The sequence below is a fragment of the Chinchilla lanigera genome, unplaced genomic scaffold (assembly GCF_000276665.1).
Source record: "Chinchilla lanigera isolate Chin_1 unplaced genomic scaffold, ChiLan1.0 scaffold00009, whole genome shotgun sequence".
Lineage (NCBI taxonomy): Eukaryota > Metazoa > Chordata > Mammalia > Rodentia > Chinchillidae > Chinchilla > Chinchilla lanigera.
This window is the reverse complement of record NW_004955410.1, coordinates 16,295,220-16,315,822: the sequence shown is the minus strand read 5'-3', so window position 1 is coordinate 16,315,822 and position 20,603 is coordinate 16,295,220. Positions and strand designations below refer to the sequence as shown.

Below are 20,603 nucleotides of genomic sequence, written 5' to 3'. Positions count from 1 at the left end.
AAAAGAAAAAGAAAACAAAGGCTCAAGCCAGTCCACTGACATTGTGCTACTAGAGCTCTTAATTATGGTACAGAATATACAAAATTAGGTATATTTATAAAAATTTTGCAGAAAAAAAATTTTTAGGTTGTAAAATACCTTCACAGCAGATAGGATCTGCAATGCTCTACACATCTAAGAATAGGTTCTCTTGAAGGAAGACTGCCTGCTTCCCTGAGGGTGCCTCTGGGACTGAGCCTCCAGTTGCCTGCTTCAGTGAAGCATTTACATCCAGTGTCATCTCACTTTATTCCCAGTGGTACTTCCAGGAGCACATCTCACACTCCAACCCACCCCTTAAGTCCTTGTCTTGGAGTCAGCTTTGGAAGTGATCCAACTAAGACTGGTCATATTAAATGCACCCACATCATAAGACTACTTACTACTTGCAGCGTAAAAATTAAATTAGCTCAAGCTATAAAGCCCATAAAAGAGTGGGGCTTTTATGGCTCTCACTCTGCCTCCTGTCCACCACGCTGAGTAGCTCACTTCCACCATGCCCTCCACCACACTGTCCTGCCTTGGAGCCAACTCTGGACTGAAACATGAGCAAAAATAAGCCTCTCCACCTTCGAGGAGCTGGTGTTGCGCATTGTGTCTCAGTGGCAAGAAAGTGATTGAGACATTTAGTATAAGATTTAGGAAGCTGACCTAAAACGATGAAAAATAATAAATAGGCACATTATTAGTTTTTTAGTACATATTATGACTGCAATTATAACAGGCAGAACACAAGCAAAATACAGTAGAAACTTACCATTCCAGCTTACTGTTTGTACTAGCTTATCTAGTTTAATATTTATATTAGTTTATCAATTCAGATGTACACATTGAGGCAAAACTTATCAGTCCTGTTCTACTCATTAAATCTACCTGGCTTAGAAATGAATTATCATATTTATAGGCTCTTCTGCTATTTTTTCCCTTCTGCTGCAAACTAATCAAAAAATACTCATTTACACATTATTGCCAAATTATATTAATTTGAGCTGATTATACAAAGGTGGTTTCTTATCAGTAAGGTCATGAGTCTTTAATGTTGAACTTTGGTGTGACAAAGGCAAAGGCTATTTGAAATGTTATCACTTTATTGCAGCATATGGTTAATTATATCATTACTATGCCCCTGTCTCATCTTTGTTCAGAGTATTTTAACTTCCTCCATGGGACAAATTGGTGAGTAACAGAATGAGCATCTGAATTGAACGTTAGAAATCTAAATAACCAATTCAAAAATGAGTGGTGCCTTGAGCAGTGTCTGACAATAAGGAAGACACAGGAAATGATTTAATTATAATGCAACAAAAGAAGAAAGGGACAGATTCCTATTTGCTGGTATCTCTGATATTTCATCTATTCTATAATCATAACGCAGAGGGAGGGGGACAGATATTTTGAATGCCTTTCACTTACCAACCTTGGAGAGGTAAACCTCAAAATGGATTTCCTCTTCCTTCTGGCTCTTGTAATAATGTAATTTCAATCAAATGACAAAGTCTGATAAACATCTCCTATGGGCCAAGCACCATGCTACATAAACATTTAGGACAGTGTTCAATTTCTCAAGAACTTACAGAAAATTCCAATAGAGAAAGGAAGCAAGGGATCTGACACTACCTGAAAACCACAAAGACAAGGACACTTGGACAAAACCCTTTTTGTTGGTTCTTAATGTTGAAGTGTTTACAGTGTCTATTTATCAAATGAATATCTCACACAACTCAAATTTCCATCCTTACAAAGTAAGAGTTCTGACCAATAATTGAAATAAAGGACAGGGCACTGGAAAATAGTTTTAGTCATCGCTTGTATGGGTATTACAAACCTACAAGATTACCCTCGAACTTAGATTTAAGGTTCTTGAAACATCGATGCTTGCTCTCTAATGAAAAATAATTTTATTCTGATTCATATTATTTAGTGTTTTTAGACCCCTTATGAATACTGTACAAAATAAGCCAAGCATGATGGTACATGCTTCTGCCTGTAATCCCAGCACCGGGAGAGGCTGAGGCAGAAGGATCATAAATTAAAGTCAGCCTGGGAAACTTAGTGACACAGTGAGACCCTGTATCAAAAAGTAAAAAGGCTGACATGTAGCTCAGTGCAATCTCCAGTATGAGGGGAGGCAAAAACTTTGTTTCAAAAAATGTTTGTGTGGTATTTTCACAAGAGCTCCTCATTTTTAGTATTGCTATCTTGTTTTGCTTAATATTATTCTATAAACATAATAGGGAATGATTTATCTAATCAAAATAATGTTCCTTCATCTCTGTAGTATCATTTTTAAAACAATTATGTTTGATTTAATGTACAACTATATTTTAGTTTGAAAGATTAAAATATAATTTCACACAAGTCCCAGTAAACCCAAAGCTATGCTATAAAACCAACATTTCCACAGGGAAATTTTAAAGAACGTTGATCAAATTCTAAATTTCCTAAATCTAATCTGATTTTCTTTTGAATATTCTACTTTACATGCTGAAATATATGAATGTTCCAGTGCTTAGGTTATTGAAAGTCAAAGAGCACTCCTTTTTCTGTAAATTTATTTTGTATAAGACCTTCATAACTAGCAGAAATGTGCACAGCCTTGCTGTTAAGTATGAAAGAAGAGTAAGACAAATACACATATTGATTTAAAAAATAAAGCTCCATATCCTTGTGTGGCAGGAGATTAGGGTGGGGCAAACTGGCTGGGCAAGTGACCATGTCCTGTTAATCATGGAGACCCAGAATACATGCACAAAGCACAGTTCCCTAACCCTGCACCTGGGACCAGTCAGAAAGTGCTATCTTCAATTCTTCATTTATATCTGGTGCAAATTAAGTGAGATCTTGATAGGACAGTTTAGCTCTGATGTCAAGCCAAGTGAGCTTATGATCAGACAACCACCCCTAATTCCTTGCTAGCCAACAAGACAAAAGCAACCTAGGAATGAAAGAGATAAAAGACTCCTAACTGCAAACCTCATAGCCTCAGTGAGCTTTTCTTAAGGCAGCCTCTCACACTACACAGCATAGTTCTTTTTGGGAACTATGAACTCTCCCATTGGTCTGCTTTCACTCTGCAGAGTGTACTTCTTTTCCCACTTTTAATAAACGCAAGCCTTCACTATCTTTTTTGCATGTCTTGTCCAATTCTTTGTTCCAGACGCCAAGAACCTAGAAAGAGTCTACAGAACACCCCAAACCAAACCGGTAACACTTGGAGTTCGTGGAGCACCTTTAGCTTTGCCCCGAGCAGTGTGCAGTGGTGGCCTACAGTTCTCAGAAGGTCAAACTGGGTCTGGCAGCCACAGCCGAGCAAAGTGGTCGCAGCCACTGGCAGCAGGGCTGCTGTGTGCCAGAGAGTGAGAGACAGACTTGACCTTCTTCCTTCCCTCTCTCTGTCCCTCTCCCTCTCTCTTACACTCTATGTGAGTATTATAAATGTTTGCCTAATAAACCCCTGTGTGTCTCTTACTGACAAGTCCTAAAAATTTTTTTGTTGGGGGCAGAAGTCAGCAAAACTGCAAACCTGATGTAAAGGTAGGTGGGTTAGGTTCCTTATCTCTGCCTTAGGAACCTTCTAGGACCCTGTCCAATGACAGAGAGGTGGCCTGACCCAGGAAAGGAGTTTACAGATGGAAACAGCCAAATACTGTACCTGGGAATTTTTATTGTATTTTTTATTTGCAAAATAAAACCATTTAGTTACCACCTGCATATTAGGTCCCTAAGGTGTGGGAAAGTATTTCAGTAACAATCAATAGACTCAAAACTTGGTTGTTACTTTCTAAGAGGGTATGGATACCTAGCTAAACAGAAAAGACTAGCAAAATATACAAACTATTCTCACCTAAATATTAACTGCTCCCATATAGATGCAATTGGTCTTAAAATTTACGTTAATCAATAGTTTTGTTTATATCCTTATTAACTCTACCATGTAAAACAAAGGGAATTTTTTAAAGCAAAATAGCCTTCTAGGAAACAACAACAGCCTGGGTTTCTGGTACCATGCATTTCATAACTAATCATCCTAATTATCCAATATTAATGAGTGATGAGTTAGAGCTGAAAGGACTGCACAAATATGAAGGCAGTGTCTGCTTCCAAGGAACCTGGAGTAGGACTGATTAAATGGAATTTTTATTTAGTAGACCACCTCGGAGAGATAGAACTAAAATTTTACCCTTTGTCTAAATTAGCTTTATATGTACAACTTTAAGGATAATTTAAGAACTACTGGAATTATTCAACTCCAGTTTTTACTTATAAGATGACTAGATCAGCACATTTTAATTATCTATCCAACTTGCCAAAAGAATGACTGAATAAGGCTGGGGATATAGCTCAGTGGCATAAGCACCTGCCTGTCAAGTGCAAGGTCGTGAGTTCGATCCTCGGTACCGCAAAGAAAAAAAAAGAATGACTTAATAAATTCTTCTAAAATTGTCAGACCCCAATTCCTATATTGAGAAATACTTTGGAGGTTAATCTAGACTGATGGAGACCACTATGAAGCAGCCCTGAGCAGGACTTAAATTAACCAGTTGACCTTCCATGTTTACTGATGAGTCTTTCCAAGGCCTAGGCTACTTGTCTAGAGATGGGCGGTAGACTCCTAATAAGTGAACCTTTGTGAGTCATTAATCCCTACTGAGGCCTGTAACGGCAGATGAAGCCGGAAAACCTCAAAGCATAAAACAAGATCACAGCCAAGGACACCTCCATCTGATCTGAACTAGACAAAGACTATAGCCTCAAGCATCTTACTCTTGGATGGATTAACTTAAATATCTTACTTGGACAAGTCCTTGAGTGATTCCACCCTTCTTGAGTACCCTCCTCCCTGGTTTTGATAACTGAATAAATACAGGGCACCCAGAGAAGGTTGTAGTTTTAGCCCGGAGAGAATCTCAAATTCTATGAGAGGACTGTGATCCTCCTGGAGCCCTAAAATCATTCCATTTGCTTCTTTTTATTTAATCTTCGCAGTACACTAGTTTGGGAGGTTGAGGACCTGATCAGTCTGCAATAACTAAGGGATATTATTAACCTGATACTAGACTACACACTCATATTGAAGAGCCTAAAATATGAACTCTATCATGACAAAGTTTCAAACAAATGGCAAGATTCCCCCCAAGCTAGTAGAGTCTGAAGACGAGGTAGAATAGAGGAAATAAAACAGGTAGAAAGGAGACAAGAAAACTTGTAATTTTAAGAAAACTGCGGCTTCAAAACACAAAAGGTACTCAAAATTACAATGTTATTTTCCCTTCCAGGAAACTCACTCAAAAAATTTCTAAGAATCTTATGAAAATCGGCCTGTCTATGGGGCCCATGCTTTTCAGCTCTCACAGATATCGGTTCTCAAGGAAGTAGCACATAAGAGAAAAGCAAAGCTCTAAACTTCAAACACACAAAAGTGGTTTGCATCCTAAACTGGCCCAACAAATGGGTGGCCTGACAAGCAAAAGAAATACACTTCCTGTGAAAAGACCCAAGGCCACCTAAAACCCCAACCCCAGACCACAGTGTGCCTCTCTCAAGGGCCACATGCCCCAGAGCACGTCCTCCTTCCTGCCTTATAAACCTCTTCCTGCCTCTCACTGATGTGTCTTGCCAATCCTTCTGTGACAGAAATCAATGATCCTACTGTTATAGGCAGCTGAATTAGATAAAAATATTAAAATTATTATAGGCAGTCAGACAGGGCCAGGCCCTCGAAGAAGCCAGTGCATAAGATGAGATACCTTGCAACTGTAGGGAAGACAGATACCTCCAGCCGTGGACAAATGATTAAACAGAAGCACCCACATACTTCCCTAGGGATGGACCTCTGGGATTGATATTCTAAGTAGGCAGCAATCACCTTGAAAAGACCAGAAAGACTCACTAGCCCAACCACCCCACAGGAGAGGCCCCTAGTCTGTATCATGCCCGCTTGCTATGTGACTCGCTTCCCCATTGGATCCCAATTTAATCAATCTTACCTGAACAATTATGCTTGTAATCTTCTTGGCTGACCATAGTTTTGTCCCACCTCATGCCCACCTAGCGAGTTCCCATGTTTTCCACCTTGGACCTGCCTCACCTTGTGGCTTTGCCCTATAAAAGTCCCTAGAAAAGACAGGTTCTTGGGCAACCCACTCGGGCCCGTCTTCTTTCCCTGTCTTGGACAGAAGCTATCTTTCCCTCTATAAATATATTCTCCTCTTAACCTCTGTTGTTCCTAAAATTCATTCTTCTATTTTAGAGAACACAAACTTTTCCCAGTTATCCTTCAGGTTGGTGGTTTCTATTTCCTATATCACTAGTACAGCTAGCTCATGAGTAGGGTAAACTGAAGTCCCCATGTTCTCTTTGGGTGACTCTCTCAGACTCCATCCATCATCCATGTGATGATGCTACAGGAGGTAGGGTGTGGCACAGCTGGCTGGAGAAATGGGTGGAACCTGTCACTGGCAAGATCCCAGGGCAGCCGATGATACTCAGGACCCCTTCTGTAGAACTTCTCCCGAGCTCCCGCGAGATGTGGACGTCCACAAGGAGCGCCCTCTGGTTACTCTTCAAGGTAGCCCACACTATGTGTCCCACACAAGGAATGTACTTTTATTTTTGTTCTACTTCTCTTTTCCTCTTTCTTTTGGCCCAAGTTCGCTCTATAGAGCCAGTTTTGCCCTTACTCCTTCAGGCTTCATTTTTCAAATAAACTTTTGGCTCCGTTTTTGAGTTGTGTGATCCAATTCTTTGTTCCAGGCAAGAAGGACCTGCAATACTTTTCATTGGCTAGCTATTTTTAAAGGCTACCCAAACAAAGAACCTCGCTGTTTCCACTCCTTCTGTTTTCTAGTGCACTCTTAGCTCCTCCACCAGACAATAAAATAAGCAGACTTTCAACTTCATTGGGAACTAACCCAGCGCTCAAGAGAGCACAACGCAGTACTGAGACGCAACGCAGTACTCTAACTTTCCTTCTATTCTGTTTTCATGGGGAATCTCAAACAATGATTTCACATCTAACTCTTCAGGGAGAGTTAGAGATGTTTCAATAACAGCAGGAAACCTAATGACTCAGCAACATGACATCTGCGTACCTCCTCCCCGTGGCCTTTTGCGTGCCAGGATCTGTCAGCACCATCTACAATCATTACAGCCTTAGCACCTTTGTTTTTGAAAGTCTTCCTGGACTAGAAAAATTAGGGGTTTTGTCACAGTTCCAAACAATTTGCCCCATCTTTATTCTCTTATATGCACCAGATGCTATCTTTTAAAAAATGCAAGTCTATAATAAAATAAATTTCTTTCTCCTTAGGGGATCTTTTAGCTTCCCCGTCAATGTTTAAAGAATAACGTTTGGGACCTGAGGGCTAATGAGATATTTAACTTTCTTTTACATTCGTTGAGGGGTTTAAGTATGAAAAGAAAGCCTTTGAAGGGGTTTTACATAATTTATGTGCAAACTTTCATGGTGAATATGTTTATAGCAAAGAGAAAATCAGCACAGAGTACAATGTGACTTTAAAGCTTTCGTTCAATGCCTTGTGCAATATTATTTTCACAGCTTATAAAAGTGCTAAAGATGCAGATCAGAGGTGGCCACACATGCTGTTTACCTAGACAGTCTTGTTAGTATCTGCTCTAAGTCTGAGCTCATTCATGCTGGTTTCACGCTATAAAGTGCTCTGGTTTGAAGGATAAATTTATAGAAACCCCAGAGGTAAGCCACACTAACATCCTGTGAAAATAATAGTATGACCAACAGACGGCTGAAATGACTCAAACTAAAGAAATTTTTCAAAAATCTCTCAGAAAAATTACTTTTCAATACTATCAGTACTCAATATTTTTCAGTATTTTCAAAATTCCATCTATACAGCATTTTACTGTTAGAAAGACATATTCAAACATTCACCATTTAATATACAGTGATAACTGGATCCTTTAGCTGCCTGAAAAGTCCTTAAGGCTGGGCATGGTGGTGGATGCCTCAGCACTCTGGAGGCTGATGCAAGAGGCTGAGTTTGAGGCCAGGTTGGGCTACATAGTGAGTTCAAGGTGACCCTGAACTGCATAGCAAGATCCTGTCTCTGAAGGAAAGAAAGAGACAGGGGAAGGGAATGGAAGGGAAGGGAAGGAGAGGGAAGGGAAGGGAAGTAGAGGGGAGGGGAGGGGAGGAGAGGGGAGGAAAGGGGAGGGAAGGGAAGGGGAGGGGGAAAAGGAAAAGGAAAAGGAAAAGGAGGAGAAGGAAAAGGAAAGGAAAAGGAAGAGGAAAAGGGAAGAAAGAGAAAGAAAGAAAGAAAGAAAGAAAGAAAGAAAGAAAGAAAGAAAGAAAGAAAGAAAGAAGGAAAAGTCCTAGATTTCAAGCCATTACTAATACATGTGGGCTTTCAAGGTTTTTTAAAGATACTTTTAAAAGATCCGCATTAATAATGATCTACTAGAAAGGTCAAATTGTAAAAATATTTGGAAAGGTGTTTAGATTTTTTAGACTCTTCCAGCAAAATCACCAGGTACCTTAATCTCAGAAAAAGAAATGACATTTCATTATCATCATCCACAAGGGCATGTGTGTGAGCATATGTGTACACACTACGGGCCACTTGTAAAACCTATTGTGCCTTTCTTAAGAAAAATATCTTTAAATGCATGAAAGAAAATATGAAGTATTGTAACAGAAACTAATTATATTGAATTGCAAGTATCAAGACACATTTTTAAGAAACTATAAAATAGCATCAGTTTTTCAATTAATTATTAAATAATATTACTGAGTAGCAGATTTAATAATTGTGATAAATTACCAAGTAGTGAGGATCCTAAATGTTTTGAAGTTATCTACAGGAACTAAATTGTGATAAAAAAAAATCACTAAATTATGATCTACAAAGACTGGGTTTTTTTTTTTTTAAAGTACATTTACAATTGGAGGAAATGCCACCTATTACTTGAAAAAATATTGAAAATAAAGTTGTAACTTTCCCATTTGGGGATTTTTTTGAATTCTATCCTGATGCTTATAGCACTACAAAAACTTAGACATCAGACTAGTTTACCATAGGTGAATTCATCAAATAACCTCATACCTCTGTGATCAGACTACAGAACATTACAACGGCAAAAAGCCATTAGGGTGCTTCTTCCTTGAAGGAAGGCACTCACTGGAAATTTATTTCAGTTCATTGTATGAGCAAAAACTGCCAAATATAATGCAATGCTGAATATATTAAGTGCAGACACTGAATTATTAAATGTAAACACAGTAGGCGGTTGGTAAGATTTTTTAAAACCCAAAACAAGAAGTCCCTGCCCTACAGGACACTGAAGTATTAGGTCCCATCACTAGTATTAGAGTTGTATTTTCACACATTTTTCTTTATGTTCCCATTTGTTGCATTTTTAAAACATTCTTCTTAGTCCATGTCTGCCGTGCGTAATGACCACATTCATCACGGGGGATCGGTACATGGACATAAGATATCTTAATTCTTTTTACTTCCCCTTCCCCTCTTTCCATCTCTCGGGCCTCTGCTTTAATTTTAATATAATAATGCGGTATAACGTGTTGACTGGTTTTTCAATTTTCTCTTTCAGATCCCTGAATGGAACCCATAAGCACGGTCACCAACGGTGCGTCCACACAGCTAAGCCCCTCAGCCCAAGTGGTCTCACATTGGGAAACGGACTTCAAGGGTCAAGAGATTTAGAAATAAACACTGCGACAGCCCAAGGAGTAAGCAGACTCTCAGATCATTAGGGCCAAAGGGACCGCAGAGGCCAGTCTAAACTTCCCCTTGTGCATGAAGAACCAGAGAAAGGAAAGGTCAGCAAATTCGCCCTGGGCCCACAAACCCCGGAACAGGGTGGACGAGGCCTGATCGTCCTTCCGGGCCCTCTCTGCCCTCCAGGGGACAAGTCCTTTCCCTGGCTCTGCTTCTTCCAAAGCACAGCAGCCTCCTCACCCGTGGTCTCCCTTTCTGTGGCTGCAGCTACTGGAGGGCAATCACAGTCCAAGAATATTAAAGGGAAAATCCCACGCTTTCAGAGGGATCACAGTCAACTTTGATGACAGTGTACTGTTACCACCGTTCTCTTTTATCATTAATCTCTTATGTTAGGTAATTTACAAACTGAACTTTATCCAAGATGTGTATATGTCAGAAAGAAACATGAAATACACAGGGTTGGTTCATTCATGGCTTCAGACTTCCAGTGTGGATGCTGGGACGCGTCCGCCATGGATAAAAGGACTGCTGTACAGCTGCCGAAACAAGGCTTCCCATCCATTAGAAAACACCTGGGCTGGGCGTGGTGGCACACACCCACAACCTCAGTTACTGGGGAGGGTGAGACAGGAGGACTACAAGTTCAAGGTCAGCCTGGCCAATTTAGGGAGATGTTTCAAAATAAAAAAATAAAAAGGGTTGGGGATGTAGCTCAGTACTCCCTGGGTTTAATCTCTAGTACTACAAAAAACAAGCAGAAAAAGAGGGGAGGGAGCAAGGGAAGGAGCGGGGAAGGGAAGAAAGAGAAAGAAATGTATCTTGCTTCCAAATATGCAAGTTAGAAGACACAAATGGTTAGTCACATTTAAGTGACCCCAAAAGAATATTAAAGAATCAAAAATTTGTTTTGAAGAATTTTCGAAGTCTCATTTATTGACAATGTTATTGTAACTATTGAAAAGTTAGTAAACTATCTTTAATTTGATTTTCAGTAGCTTTTTTCTGACCATAGAAGGACTAATACATGTCCATTATGATATATTTTGAAAATACAAGGACAAAAGAGGAAGAAAACGAAAAGCAGATACATCCCCAGTCAAAGATAATACTGGTAATATTTCCACCTCTTTCCAGATATTTAGGTACAGCACATCAGAATAGACAGATACATACATATAAACTTATATATTAAGATAACTGTGTATATAAAATGTTACCAACTGTCTTTTAGCATTATACCACCAGCATCATCCCCACTGAATTAAAATTATTCCTAAAAATGTCATTAATGCAAAAGACTATGGTTAAGGGGCATTAAAGAAATAAAGTTTAAGGACGTTATAAGGGATAAAATTATCTCATATAATTTTTGATTACTGAATCACTGCAACATATTTAAACTTTATTTCATGTTTACAGTGTCTTGTGTAACTAATATAATTGAAGCATTAAATGCAACTAAGGTATTACATTGCTGTAAGTCAGAAACACTAAAAATATATTTACAAGAGACTCTTTAGAACAAATTTAATGGTAACAGCTAAAAATCATTGGGAGGAAATTCATAATCCTAGGAAATTAGAGAAATAAAATTCAAGACAAAACCACCTACACTGTTAAATGCGTAAGATTAAAAAGGAATTGCAGGCTGGGGATTTAGCTCAGCGGCAAAAGCGCCTGCCCGGCAAGCGCAAGGTCGTGAGTTTGGTTCCCGGTACCGGAGAAAACAAAACAAAAAAAAAAGGAATTGCAATAATAAATCCTGACAAAGTTCTATTAGGTCATGATAGAATACAATGCTTGTGCGGGGAGGTAACCGTTGGTGCAAATATTTAGTGCCTGGTGCACCACAGGTGTTCAACAAATATCGTCGAGTAAACAAAGAGGAGTAAACTTGCCAACCTATATCAAGACCTCTGAGTATGATTAAACCCTCTGATAATCTTACTTTAGGGAATCTATACAGTATGGACACTAAGGTCATCACTGCAGTTTTCTTAAAAGGGAAAGACTGGTCACAACTAACTGTCCAAGATTAGTAAATGATGTAGGTCTACAGGATTATAGAGAGGTCTTTTTTATATCAATTTAAGAACTATAGTAAAAGTAAAAGTGCCTTGTTTCTAAGACAAGCTTCTTGGCTTGATCGAAATACTTAAAACGTTTCTGCATCTAATATCTTAGTGTAAGATTTTATTTCATACCTGTAATGAAGTAGCTATTAATCTTTAAATTGAAGAAAATGAATGAATGAAATATTATCTTCCTTCCAAAACATATCTTACAGTCCATCAGAAGTGTTACCTATGTGTTTGTCCTTATAGTCCCCAGAAGACAGTCAGGGTTTTCCTTCGATAATCATACAGATGCTGAGAGAAAACGGCCCTGGCTTTCCATTTCCTCGGTACCATGACTTAAATAATCCTGACATTTCTTCTTATACAATCTTAGCATAGGCTCAGTATTAGAAAAATGTGTTCTCTCCTCTCTCTCTCTGTCTCTGTCTCTCTCTCTCTCTCTCTCTCTCTCTCTCTCACACACACACATACACACACATGTGGGCACAGCTAGGAGTTTAACAAACACCACAATTCTCAGTACCTTCACAAGCCCCGATGGTTCACTTCCTTCTTCCACCACAATGAGCTGAGATCTTCCCTTCCTTTCGTTGTCGCGAATGCCGATAGCAACCTGGCTGGCCTTCAGACGCTCGAATTTGTTGCATGAGGAACCGCACCACTGGTAAATTTCCTAAAAGGAAGAGACAGATCTTTTGGTCTCAAGAATAGAGGACATTCCTTCTCAGTGTATTGCTCACTGTGATTAACTAGGAAGAAACAAAAATCAGAAAGAAGAAAACCAAAATTAGCTACTATTGAGTGTATATGATGGTATCTATTTAAATTACATCTTTTTCTGTATCCTGTTAATTTGTTAGCATTATAAAGAAAGTATTTTAATGGAAAATACAAAAGACACATCTCGTCATTCTCTGTGTATATAGTCTAGTAATTAAAATGTACGAAAGCAGACATATGGATTTTTTTAATTTAAAATAAATCTACCATATTTCAGAAAAATAGTCAAAAAGCTGTTAAAGCAATATATTCCTGATGGCCATAAAAGTTGATATAATTTTTTTGTAAAGCTATTTATTTATCTATACAATCATCATTCATTCATTCAAATGACAAAGATTATATATTCCATCATGTATAACAGGGTATTTTGAAATGTGTAAACATTATACAATGGCTGAATCCAGATAACTAACATATGTAAAGCAATTTAACAATTCTTATCAAGAACCATAAAGAGTTAGAACCTTTGACCCAGTAATAGCACTATCTAAAACTTACTTTAATAAATTATTCATAAAAAGTAAAAAACACAGGTACAAGGTTTTGCACTGCTATAGATTAGTGAGACATTATAGACATTAAAAGTTCATATAAATGCTTCATAAATTTATAGTACATAGAAAAAATTTGACACTTATCCATTAAAATTACATTTTAACAGAGAAATACAGAAGAAAGCCAGGCATGATCGTACATGCCTGTCATTCCAGCACTTGGAAAGCTGAGGCAGAAAGATCACTGTGAGTTTGATGCCAGCCTGGGCTGCATAAGTGAGTTCAAGGACAGCCTACACTACACAGTGAGACCCTGTCTCAAAAAAAAAAAAACAGTTCACTGAGTGCCTGAAATATGCCAAGTTCTCTATGAGTGTTGGGGACACGGCTTAGAACAATGTAGGCTTGTGACAAGCTCTCTGACCCCCTACCTCACCATGGTCCTAATTGACCTAATCTATCATCCTCTCTAAAATTAAATAGACATTTTAGGAATTCAAGTTTTTGTAATGAAAAATAAAGAGACTGTGTCTTGTAACCCCTTTAATTTTAGAATGTGATTTAATTATTCGGTACAGTGTGTTTCTTTCCTATTTCTAGCAGAACAGTGCACTTCTGTGATTTCCTCATTGACCTCTCTTCTCCATCTGGGCCTTGGAGTCCAAGACTCACCTGTGAAGGCCATTTGAATACTATGCCAAAGTTAGCAGTACAAAGGGTGAAAGCAAACAACGCTTAGTCACTAAGCATTAAAACCAGTGGAGTAGGAAGGTGATTTTTTGAAATACAGAAACACACGCCCTATCCTTAGGGACTCTCGGTGTGCTCTGGGAAAGTGTTGCTTGACTGCTCCCCAGGGCACTGTAGCTTGCAGCCAGAGCTGGACCCACTGCTGATCACCCTGGGGACACGATCACCCCAGCCACACAGCAAGGAACCTGTAACATGTCATGATCCAAGGGCACCCAGCAGGCCACCTACAGCCCAGGTCTCAGCTCAGAATTTTTTCCTCTATCCTATTTCATGATGTTTTGCAAATAATTCTTTCCTCAGCAGTTGAGAAAGCAAACTTCTAATAGTTATATATTGTACTACAGTGAAATACAGAAAGTAGATCTCAAGTTAGCTCTCTCTGTTTCTCACACTTATTACCAACTTCGTAACTGACTTGTACATTTTATAATCATCTAACAGATACTCAGGTTCTCTTTAACTTAGTTTTATTTATAGCAGTACAATTTATTTTTTTAACGTAGTTTTATAAATGACCTCTCATCTCCTTCAAAGCGATGGTATAAAATCACACTGAATTTTAATAGCATCTATAAATCACATAAACTTGGCAAAATGTGTTTAAGATGTTTAGTAAATAATGTTTAGTAAACACAATTATCTGGTATAAAATTTACAACTGTCTATGGATTCCAAAATCATTACTTAACATTAAGTTTTGATATGCATATCAATTCACAGGTAAATCCAGTTGTAGAAAATGTTCCTCACCATTGCTTATCATCACAGTTTTTACCTTTATAGCAGTAAAGTCACATGTAGAAAGTACTCATAAAAATAGTAAAAATTTAAGAGTGAAACTTTCCTTTCAACTCAAAGATGACTAAATCAATAAAGTGTTACAGATAGTTGTTCTGCAGTTATGCTTACCATTTGACTTTTATCCTATTTTGTGCTATCATTTATGTACAAGTGACATATTCTTTGTATTTACTTTGCAAGGGTTAGTTGAAACAAGAAATACAACAAAATAATGACCTTAACTGTAAATTGGCAAAACTCAGAACTAAGAGGCACATTCATGAATCACTGACTTCATTTAATTAATTTTCTATGCAAATATAGCTCATTTAATGGTGGTGGCGGCCCATTAAAACTTGCTTTAAAACTTCTGTTTACGTTTAAACAGAATTTTAGCGATTAATTAAATTTGAGCCATTTACATTCTACCATGTGCAGCTGATGTGCTTTAACAAAGCTCTACTGTGCTGAAGCAAGTGTATGTAGTACTATTAATAAACTGTACTGCCCAACACCTACTCTGCTCAGAGGTTGCTGGTTAAGACTACTCACCACTCAGTGCACAGAAAAACTTTGTATTCGCTTGGCACCGTTCTTGAAAAAGCTCTCTTCTAATTCAGCTTATCCTGCTTTTTAGAGGGAGTAGGCTTTAAAAAATAAATCCTGCATAAAAATGTTTTAGAAGTCTGAATTGATGTGATAGGTTCCTATGTATTGCTACAACAAAACGTTTTCACTATGATCAAAGCTATTCTATTTATGACACCTTCACGGGATTTGGCTGAAAAACCTTTCATCAAAGTAAGTTGTAGTAGACACTGAAAACTGTAGAACAAACATGATCTCAGAGAGCTAATATCAGATTGCTTTGGGGAAGGGTGTAACAACTCCATGTAAATCTGGAATTACCCATTCGATTTGGACTGAAGTCTGCTTAAATTTTGGCAGGAAATCAGTGTGGATGTTGCCCGAGCACACCCTCTAGTAGAAGTCTGTGAAACTATAATTAACTCTTACCATCCATACTATTAAAAGAAAACAGAATTGCTCTGTATAATTGAAAAAGGAAGAAAGAAGAGCATAAAGACAACCTGTTACGGGCAATTAGTCTGGTTCACAGAAACTAGAAATAAATGTAAGCAAGGGACAAAAGTAGAAACAACTGCATTTGAAAGGGGAGATCTGTTAGTGGTGGTCTTCAATACCGGAGATTTCCATAATTTCCCATAAACTATGTGGTCGAACTTAGTAAGTAAAACATCAAAGCACAGTCATCATTTAGGGACAGGAAATAAAGGCAAAAGTAAAACAATGCTCAGTGATGGCATTGAAGGGAAGCAAGATTTCAGAAGCTGAAATTTAAAGGGGCACCCATCAAACACAAGTGATGCTGACTCAACCTGTGTGAAAAAAATCAGCATGGTTGTGCTACATTTTTGTCCTTTTAGGAGTTATTTATTGTGAATACGTCTGAATGGTTATAAAGGAGAACGGGAGCCCAGACTTCTTTCTCGCCTTCATTCCCACTGACTTTGTCTTTATTGTGTTTAATTTTTCCTTAGATGTAGCTAGCCAGACCCACAAAGTCGTGAAGACACTCCTTTCGCCTGGAGCTTCTCTAAGCTTAAAAATAATGATTTGGGAGATAACTCCAGAAATCCACTTTTTTTTTAATTTTCAAAGCTCACATTATGACTTCTTTAGTTTTTGTTTTGTTTTGTTTTGGTTTGGTTTGGTTCGGTTTTGGTTTTGTTTTTTTTTTTTTCCAGTACCAAGAATCAAACTCACGACCTTGCGCTTGCCAGGCAGGTGCTGTGCCACTGAGCTAAATCCCCAGCCCCGACTTCTTTTGTCTTTGGATAAGCCAATGTTTATTAGAAACCTGTTTTGCTTCCTGAAAGCCAAGCTGACTCACCATTCCTCAATGATATACGACGCACATGCTCTTTAATAAATCCCTGTGCATGCAGTGTGGGAGAGGAATGGAGTGGCGGGCAGGGCCCCTGAAGGCTTGGTGACCAGACAGGAAGTAACTGTATCTGAAGGACAGCATGGCAGTGATGACAGAGAGAACAACTGAGGGTTAATCAGAAAGATCAAGACTTCGGTGTAGGTCAGTAACGCCCCTTGGCTGCAGACTGGAGGGGCAGGGACAGCGAGATGGACCTGGGCAGTGTCAGCTCAGCTGCTGACAGCGATGCCGCTCATTGGCACCCAGTGAACAGCTTTGGGAGGGTTCTTCTCAGAGCGGCAGTGAGCACAGATGAAACCACCTCCTCTCTCCTGAAGGATTTGGCAAGCCAAACCAGGTTTACAGGCAGACTTGACCGGAAGCCATTTCTGCCAGCCACATATGTTGTGATTCGACTACTCAAATAATTCGTTGATTCTTTCTGCACATGGCCCTGAATTGTGCAGCCCCTTTAGACATTTCCTATACCCAAGTGCTTCTCAACATTCACTTTACCTTAGAGGCAGGGCTTTAAAATTACCCCCACCAAAGTCCCATTCCCATCATGAAATCAGAATCTTCGGAATCAAATCAGAAGAATCGGCATTTGTGAAACTTCTTCCAAATGGTTCTAACAGGAAGCCCTGACTGAGAATTAAAGCACAAATCCTAATATCTCATGCGCTGTCCTCCCTGGGGCCTGCATCCCTTGACCATCACACCACATGTATCTGTCCTCCAGGACTTTCTCCTCCGCCTTGCCATACTCTCACTCATGTGTCTGTCTGTCGGCCCTAGAGGCCAAAGGCCAAAGGTTCCCTGCTCTTCACCTCCCGACTCCACTCACCCAGTGCACGACAGGCACTTGTCCCTGCTTTTATTGCAGGATACCGTGCAGACACTTCAAGTTTCTCCTCTTAGGAATGGGGTAAGGACAAATTTATCCAGAGCAAAGATAAATTGTTCATTCAGTCTTTAATTTTACATTAAGCATTTTCAGTCACAGCAAGAAAAAAGTCCAACGCCAACATAGTTGTAATTTAAAAGAAACTCAATTTTACTAGAGGAAAGACCTTAGAGATGGGTACTGTGTCAGGATGCTATCTAGAATGCGGGTTTTGTATGTTAATGTCAGAAGGCTGGCCTTAGGTGCTAGAGTGTGTAACAGGAACCACAGACCAGACAAGAAAGTAAAATAATGTGAGTTGAGCCAGTCTGGGCCAAAAACAAAAAGCAGATTAAGAGAACCAGCAAGCCTGACCAGAGGCAACGAAACCCTGAGAAGATTTCAGGGCACTTCCTCTCCACAAGGCCCATACACTAAAAGGCTTGGTGGTGGAAACTTGAAGAGATGAAGCCTCGTTGGAATCTTCTGGTCATATGGGAGTCATGCCCTGAAGATACTGGGACCCCAGCCCTCCTCCTCCTCTCTCTTTTGCTTCACAGCTGCCACGAGGCAGGCAGCTTCCTTCAACACACAACCCAGAGCAAGTGGGCCAACCAACTATGGACTAAAACTCTGAAACTGATTGTCTCAGGTGATTTGTGACAGTGACACAAAGCTGACTGACACAGTCACATAGTCACCCAAGCTCCTACATGTTAAAGTGGAAGTGGCCACAGGTAGCTGTTCAGACAGCTGGGTCAGTGGGCACTGGTACAGTGGGGACAGAGTGTCCTGTCTCTCCAGTGTGGCATCAGAAAAGCAAAGCAGAGCTCCAGAGAGAATGGAGTGGCAGACAGAAGAACCAGAAAAAGTCTTGCAGTCGACATGAGGGCATGGTGTCAGGAAATCAAATGAGCCCAAGAATATGCTCTAGCAAATGCCTTGGGAAAGAGGACAAAGGCCAAGGCTCAAGAATGACTGGAATAGCTATGAAGGTTACAGGTTACAGGTGAGTGAGGATAAACCAGCCTCACACTTCCGGCCTCCACCTCACCCCACACCCCGGCTGTAATATCACATTTGCATCCCCAGCAGCTCAGGGATAGAAACACAGGTAGCGGGATAAGCCTGAGTTACTTTACTGGTTGACAAAACTCATCTTCATAAGGCAAAAATTACTTTGATTTTTAACCTTCCTATGGAAACAGGAACTTAAGAAAAGACAAGCTAAGTTATAGATGGAAAAAGATGATCACATCTCAGGACAAATGACTCCATGAGATGATATGCTTTATGCTGGAAAATACATGTTTGTTGAATGATTGTACATTCTGGGCGCTATAGCAGGGACAAAGTGAGTGAGTGAAACTAGTAATGGACAAGAAAGTTAAGAAAGAACCTGACTCCACAGTGTGGGACACAGCAGAAGAGAAAGAGCTCACGGAACAAGCCGTGAAGAAGCAGCATCTGCGTTGAGTATTGTAGCAAGAGATGACATTGGATACCTTCAGGAAAAAAGTGTCGCAAAGAGGAGTGAATTCCAGGCAAAGGAAAACATCCAAAAAAAGCGAAAGCATGTGACTGGAGGGACGTGTCTCACGTGGAATACTGAGACAGCGTCAACAGTAGGGGTGGGGGGAAGGACTGGGGACACAGCAGGTAGAAGACTAGGACAGTGACTAAAGAATTGGAGCTTTGGGGAGAAGTCATCGGGATGACTCCGAGTTGGAGTTGGAGGGCCTGAGTGAGTGGTAATTCTACTAACAAGGTGACATCTGTGGGAGGAGAAATGGTTTTAAAATGAGAGTGAAACGGGTGAGCTCCATTTTCTGGACTTGTTGAGTTTGAAGTTCTCCTGATACACTTCAGCTGAAATATCTGGGAGGCAGTCTGAGATCCTGACCTTAAACCCAGCAGGAGGGCTAAGCTAGGCTGTAAAATGAGCTCTGCCAGCGGACAGAAGGGAAAGCTTGGGGATAGAATGTGTTTGCTCAGGAAGAAAGCATGATGAAGAGATAGTAGAATCCTTCCCCATCCAAAGGAAAAAAAAACATGAAAGGAGTGGGCAGACCATGTAAAGAAGAATGAAGAAAAATGGCAGGAAAGGGAAGAAGATGAGAAAGGGAAAGAGTGAACTCAAGAAAGGATAACCACAGTGGCAACTGCAACCCAGAGATCAAGTGGATACTTGAGGTACCACTTGGATTTGGCAGGGGTCACTGATACGCGCGACACAAGATGGCGGAAAGGGAAGTCAGACACCTTGAGTAGAGGACTGGAGGATGAGGGAGTGGAGGCTCCTTTATCAAAGCAACAGTTCTAAACAATGGGGTACAGACTGTGAACAGCCAGGAGAGTAGGGCACAGCTGCACCAGGGACCAAACAAGTTAACAAGGACACAGAACATGCAGCCAGTCAGGATTTAGCAATAGCACAGGAATTCCTATCCCCTTGAGGCCTAGTTCTCCACTCGGGACTGACTAACATACATTTCTAAGAGCTAACCCAGACCCCAAACCTTCAGAATGAGGGCTTTTTTCTTTTTTTCCATTTCGGTGTTAAAATGTTTTATAACATGTATTTTTATCATGTAAAATGTGTCACTTTCAGTGTACAATGCAGTGGCTTTATTTATATTCATAATGCTGTGCAAACATCATAACCTTTCCATCATCTCAGACAGATGCTGTATTGTACACCCATTAATCAATACCTTCATTCCCCTTAGCCCCTGGTAACTGCTACTTTCTGTCTCTATGTAAGTGACTACTTTAGATACTTCATATAAGTGAAATCATATATCTCCTCTTGTATCTGGCTGTTTTACACAACATGATGTTTTCAAGGTTCATCTGTGTAGTACCGTGTATCAGAATTCCAACCCTTTTCCATGGACAAATAATATTCCATATGTGTGTGTGTGTTTCTACATGTACGTGTTTTGTTTATCTGTTTATGTGTTAATAAACACTTGGGTTGCTCCCACATTTCAGCTATCCTGAATAGCACTGCAGTGAACACTGGTGTGCAAGTATCTGTTTTCCGTTTTGGGGGGTATATACCCAGGAGCAGAATTGCTAAGTCATTTTCTTTTTTTTTTTTTTTTTTTTTTTTTTTTT

At 39.7% G+C, this 20,603-nt stretch overlaps 1 protein-coding gene across 1 annotated transcript in view; it reads right to left on the bottom strand.

Moving 5' to 3' along the window:
- Positions 1-20,603, bottom strand: part of Scin (scinderin) — a gene marked incomplete at its 5' end in the record, with an annotated part of 72,156 nt that overhangs the window by 42,464 nt on the left and 9,089 nt on the right. The window contains 1 exon segment of the mRNA XM_005377322.2: positions 12,360-12,509. Coding sequence (XP_005377379.2) covers positions 12,360-12,509 — 150 coding nt within the window.